The following is a 6,287-nucleotide window of genomic DNA, read 5'->3' on the forward strand; positions in this document are numbered from 1 at the left end:
CACTACTATCATTGCCATGCTAGTTTTACCGTTTCTATCGCTATGTCTCGTTACCTATCACCTGTTAAATGTCAGCCTCTCAACATTGCCATGAACCCTTCATAAGAGTCTTGTGACTAATGCTCAGAAGCTCGATGTTCATAAGTCTTACTACAAAGCTACAAGTGTCCAAGTCGGAAAATGAAAATACTTTTACCAAAGCTTCTGCTCCAAACACGGCAAACATGGCAGGGAGAAGGATCAAAACACTTTTGCCAAAACACGGCAAACGTGGTAGGGAGAAGGATCAAAAAGGGAAGGGGCGGCGGTTCTTCTATCAAGAGGAGGAAGAAGATGGAGACAAGCTCTCCTAGAGTTCAAGATCCTATTTTATTTTCAGCTGCAAGCAGGAGCTCCCTCCCTACCCTCTCGAAGACGACCAAGAGGTTTTGTAAACAAAAATGTCAATTATATCACTCCATATGCATATAACATTAGGTTCTCTTTTTTCGCACCAGCTTCCCAGCCTCTGTATCACCGACAGACATTGCGATCCAGGGAAACCAGAGCAAAATCCAATGAGCCCAGTCCAGGGATGACATCATCACCACTCAAACAACACAATTTAAGCCCACCTGTGACCCGTGTAAATCAAACCCAGTACAGGGGTTTAACAGGAGCAGACTCGTGTAAGAAAGCAAGGCCTGGGAGCAGCCTGGCAGGAGGTGGCGCCGCACACGGCAGCCAGCGACAGCAGCAAATCTCGGGACAGCCAGCCAGCCAGTCCTCAGTCCTCGCCCCAGGCATCGTCGCGCGCAGCTTGTCGGGCGGTGATCCGGCTCCTCCTCGCCTCCTCCTGCTCCTTCCGCTCGCCTGCATTGATGGTTGTGAACTGCTTTAGCCCCATCCCATGGGCGATCAGCCTCTGCGCCGTTCTCGCCGATGTCTTTGGCCTCGGTGTCGGTGGTTCTAGGTCTGCAGTTCAACATGAAAAGCAACATAAGGTGGAAGGTATGGGCTATGAACTGCACATCCTTAGGGAGAAGAAGATGAAACTGAAAAGGATTAGCACAAGGAACAAACTCTTACCTGTACCATCTATTTTTGCCAAGAGATCGTCATTATCCTTTAGTGAACGTACTTTGTATCTTGGAGGAACGCAAGCTTGTGCCTCATTAGCTACAGGAGTACATGACAACAGGTCAATACGCCAGAATGCAACGAATAATGTCAGAAAACAGAAGTAACGGAAACCTTGCAAGTTCATATCATCAGCATGAAGTTCTATGTTCCAGCAGGATGGCTAAAAGAAACAGTTGAGCCAGCATGACAGCATAAGCTTGAACAATAAACCAAGACTCGGTAAATTAGACATTGAGCCTTATAGTAAATTATGCATTCTGCTCTCTACAGATTTATGCATTCTGCTTTCTACTGATTGGGCTTCAGAAATACCATGTTTTGTTTTTTTACGCTCAAATATCAAATTACGAATATATCATGAAATAAACAAAGTGCCACGTAACCTATTTGGTATAAGGGAAACATGCCAATTTGTACTTTGTATCATGTTTTGTTCTTCATATCTTTGCAGGACAAGCCTGTCACTAGTTAGCTTCAGGTCATTAGGGCAGAATGAAGCAATCAGAATGCATCGTTTAAAACCAGAAAATGTAAGTATAGAAAGATTGCAAGTTCATATAATCAGCACAAAGTTATAGGGTCCACAAGAATGGAAAAATACTGAACCAGCACAACAGTATATAGCTTGGGTAATAAACCAAGACTAATAGTCAATTATGCATTGTGCTATCTATCTAGGTTGGACTTCATAACTGTCAGATTTTGTCAGAGCTATCAAAATTACACATATACAACGTCCCAACTGGAAAAAGGGAATTATAACGACTTCATCTAATAATTTAGTTCTCACAATGAAAATAAGGGGAACTGCCCTTCTGCAGGAAATAATTATGAAAATGAGAATAATGCTTGTCCAATGCATCATATTTGACATCAGAGCTGTGCTTCCATACTGGAGTTGTGTACTTGTACATTTCCATAATAAAAAGTCTAGGTTAAACAAGAATTTGGCAACAGTTTCTAGATCATGGTATATGAAGAAACATGCAGAAAGATTATCAGAAATAACTGTCAGAACAAAATTACCAGATGATGGCGTCCGGAAAACTGCAAGTGCAACAGAGTCATTGACCCAGCGGATGGCAACTCCATGGTCTCCAAACTTCTCAAAAATCCTTTCCAAATCTGTTGTGCGTGTGCTAGGTGGGAAGTCGTAAAGAACAAGGGCATGCCTTGTCCCAAATCGTCTTGCAGCTGCAAAACCAAACAAAAGAACAAGAGTTTAGTTTACCCACCATGAGCAAGCTAACTACACAGTGAAGACTAGTCATCCTGAATAAATTACCATCCTTGTTATCCTTTTCATCCGCATGATCCTTTGATCCACCTCGAGCTGGATCAGACCCTTTGTCATCCAGATCCCTCTCTGAACCGCACTGGTCGCTGTATAGAACACTCTTATCATAAAGAAAAGAACCCCTTCCCCTCCTCTTGGTAGATGAAGATGAAGCGCCACTTTTCTCTGAAGAGCTACAAGGTGTTGTCACCCTCGCCTCTTGCACGAGGGGGCGCACCGGTGTCTCGTCGCCACGGTCCGCAATAGCCTCCCAGTCTGCATAGGCGCCAGAGGAAGAATGTCAAGGTCGCAGTTTTGTCGGAGCTGTATCCAGCTTAGCACAAAGAGAGAGTCCACTACAATAATACCATCGTCTTCATCTTCGTCCTTCACCTCTACGCTAGCCGAGGCGGCTTTCGAGTCCTTAGATCCCGTAGCGGCCTCTGCCGATGTAGAATTTTCCGCGGTCGCATGATCCCTTCAATGCACATTATCAGAAGCAGAGCAGGAGTTAGTCAGGTCATGTGGCCCAAACAGGGAGCAGCTGCAGCTGAATTTGTTCAGATCGTGTGCCACATCTGCGTGATCCGTGCTCTGATATCTACGAGATCGCGAGCTAGCAGCTAGAATTTACAGAGAAAACATCACATTTTTTGCAAATCGGCAAGTCCGGTTGCTCGAGCAGGCCAAGATTCGGTTCAGAAGCAAGAACAGAGCTTGGGGGAGGAGGGAGGAACAAACCCTAGGGACTGGGGCTGGGGGGCTTCTTTCTGGGCGCGGAGGCGGAGGACGATGGCGCGGGAGCGGATGGCGTCGGCCTGGAGGGTGTTGCCGCGGGAGGCGTGGAGGCCTGCAAGGTCGCCGAGCGCCGTGGCGAGGCGGAGATCGGCGCCCGGCGGCGGAGGCGTGGGGACGGCGGTGGAGAGGCTGGAGACGACGGACTCGAGGAGGGAGATGGCGCCGTCGACGTCCCCGGCGTCGACCAGGTCGTCCACCTCCTCCGTCCAGCGGTGGCCGCCGTCCGCCGCCGCCGACGCGTCCATCGGTGGGGTAGGCTCGCGTGGACTGTACACAGGTGCGAGACGGTAGTGGTGGGCAACTGCAACTCAGGCAGTCGGGGGTTCAAGTGTGGGTCCCGCACACAGGTGTGCCATGCTACAAAATTCATATCACAGCTAATTTTGTGGTGCTTATTATGCTTTGCTAAAGTTGGTGAATCGATTCCTCATAATTGGACCATTCTCTTCTCTAATTTTTTTTGGCAGATACTCTTCTCTAAAACTTCTCATTCAAACGAATTAAAAGAGTACATTACACCGCATCACATATATACACTCTCATCCAACAACTCGTTGACAATGAAAAAAAGGGCACACTTGTTCCAAAACCGATCTAGCTAGGTTAAAACCGATGACAGGGCGGCTGATTCCTACGAGGCGTCGGTTCATGGTGTTTATCGAAGTGGCCGGATCAAATCTTTTGCAAAAGGGACCATGCAAGTCTCGTGTAACCGTAATCCAACAAATGGTTATCATTGATTCACACTCAATTTCCCACCGCAAATCCCTAATGCCTAGCCAACAGATGACAGGGCGGCTGATTCCAAAGATGCGTTGGTTCATGGTGTTTATAGAAGTGGCCGGATCAAATCTTTTGCAAAAGGGACCTCGCAAGTCTCCGTGTAACCGTAATCCAACAAATGGTTATCACTGATTCACACTAATGCCTAGCCCTAGCTTCATTCCCCACTTTCTTAAGGACATGTGCTACATGTGCAATTTCCTATGACTAAAACTTGGTCACTTGCGCATTTATGAGTTTTTGTAGTTTCAAGATTTTCTTGCAAGTTTTAATTTTAAGTAAAAAATAAATCAAATTTGAACAGGAAACTTCTGAAAATCCCAAATAGTAACCGTGGGGCGTTTTTCTATTTCATAGATTTTAGATTTTTAAAAATAAATAAAATTCTAATCAAAACATGTTCAAATGTGGACATAAATCTTCACAAATATGTTTCTATCAAACTACTGAACCAAATTTTGTAGAATTTAACAACAATAGTCACACAAATATTAATAATTTTCTAGATTATGTGAAAAAATTGAATGTATAATTAAAATTCAGTCAAATTTGGGCACACAAAAAAACTTCAGCAAAATGATCCCCTCAAATTGGTTATTCAAATGAGCTAAAACTTTACAAAAAATGGTCACTAGATTATTTTTTATTCCTACTAATGTTTTCACATTTTTAGGTGTTGTTGGGGGTGTTTGCTCTGTTTAATTTGCTTTCTGGATTTTGATTTGATGTTCATTAACTACGCTACACAACTCTCTCATGTGAAACATGTGTGTATCGTGGATGCTTTTCTTGGTGGCTTCGGTGTACTATGATACTTGGTTGGAGACACAAGCCAACAAGGTTTAATTTATCTTTTTTCTTTTTGCGAAAGGGCCTAAGACCATATATTAAGTATCACATGTCCTTACAAGTATAAAAGTGTATTCTACTTTCTTACCATATTTCTCACTAATTTTCAAATAGAATGTGGTGATTGATTACCTACCCCAAGTAGTGGAATTAGTGCTGTTATGATCTTGATTCATAACCACTGTTTCACTGATCCACGTCCTTCAAGTTGAAGAGAAACAACTACATTGTCAATAACCATGCATCATTTCATGTTTCTTCTTGGGTACAATCAAACTAACTAGGTCTCTCATGACCTCGAATGTGTTTTAGTTACTCATTCTTATCCATTAAATTGGGCATGTGGTTCCTTCTAAATGTTTCTTGAAATTCCATATTTTTATTACCAACTTCTAGTTTTATTGTCCAAAATAGTGGTAAGCATTTTTTTCCTTCCTGAAATCATAATAGTCATATGCAAAGTTGCATCCCAAGTTCTGACAGACATCAAACACCTACCATAATATCATAAAAATCTCTTCAATGATTTTCCACTTCCATGTTCTTAAAATTACTAGCCCGTGCGGACGCATGGTTGAGTATAGTACTAGTAAAAGTGCCCGTGTGTTGCACCGTGTTAGTTTGTCGATTTTTGGATCATGTATTTCGTATTTGCCCCCCCCCCCCTCCCATCATGTTCTTCGTCAACATCATCTACTTGAACTCTGCACCGCCTTTGAAATGCAAGTAGGTATGTAAACATACGACAAATGATTATATATAGTAGCGACTAATACCTATACGAACTCTCCAAGCAAAAGAAAGTAAAAGGTACTAATAGAAACAATTTCCTCCATATGAATGGCTGCCCAGCAGCTCCGAAGAACAGCTACTTGCATCTGTATCAGTAGCAATTGAAACTTAAGTTGTAAATAAAGGCAGAAACTGCTCGGCACAAATTTGAAAATTTGTTTTTTGTAAGAGATATAAGATGACCTGCATGATTATAAAGGCAGAAACTACTTGCATCATTATTTTAGCAGTCTTATTTTACTTTTTTCCATAAAATTTAATATCCATAGATCATAAGATGACCTGCATGATTATAGATTTTAAATATATTCAATTAAGTCCAAATGGCCGAAAGAGTTGTTCATAAATATAATGAATTGAACAATGCCTATATTTCCTTTCTCAGAGGATTCCTGTACTATAGTTTGGACCTTGCTGGCATAGTTGGGTATTGAAAACTCCTTATTTCATTTAGTTCATGAACAATTGTTTCTATGGGGAACCGGACCCATGGAAGGTATTTTTTTCTCCAAAGGTCCTCATATTTCTCTTGTGTGTCTTTGTATGTGTACAGGTCAAAAGAGACATGCCTGAACCGCATGGAGGTGTAGTGATATTTTTTCTCCACATGATACGAAGGATTGCTTATATTGTAACAAAAGCAAACAAAAAGTACAACAACAACTAC

General features: G+C 42.5%; 1 protein-coding gene across 1 annotated transcript; it reads right to left on the minus strand.

Moving 5' to 3' along the window:
- Positions 1-431: 431 nt before the first annotated feature.
- Positions 432-3,530, minus strand: LOC123445631. Its single transcript, XM_045122643.1, has 6 exons — positions 3,140-3,530; positions 2,767-2,876; positions 2,408-2,674; positions 2,149-2,316; positions 1,069-1,158; positions 432-954 (listed from the first exon to the last, which is right to left on the minus strand). The coding sequence occupies exons 1-6, from the start codon at positions 3,439-3,441 to the stop codon at positions 767-769; spliced, it is 1,125 nt and encodes a 374-aa protein (XP_044978578.1). The 5' UTR covers positions 3,442-3,530; the 3' UTR covers positions 432-766.
- Positions 3,531-6,287: the final 2,757 nt, after the last annotated feature.

This window comes from Hordeum vulgare, chromosome 3H, assembly GCF_904849725.1.
Source record: "Hordeum vulgare subsp. vulgare chromosome 3H, MorexV3_pseudomolecules_assembly, whole genome shotgun sequence".
Lineage (NCBI taxonomy): Eukaryota > Viridiplantae > Streptophyta > Magnoliopsida > Poales > Poaceae > Hordeum > Hordeum vulgare.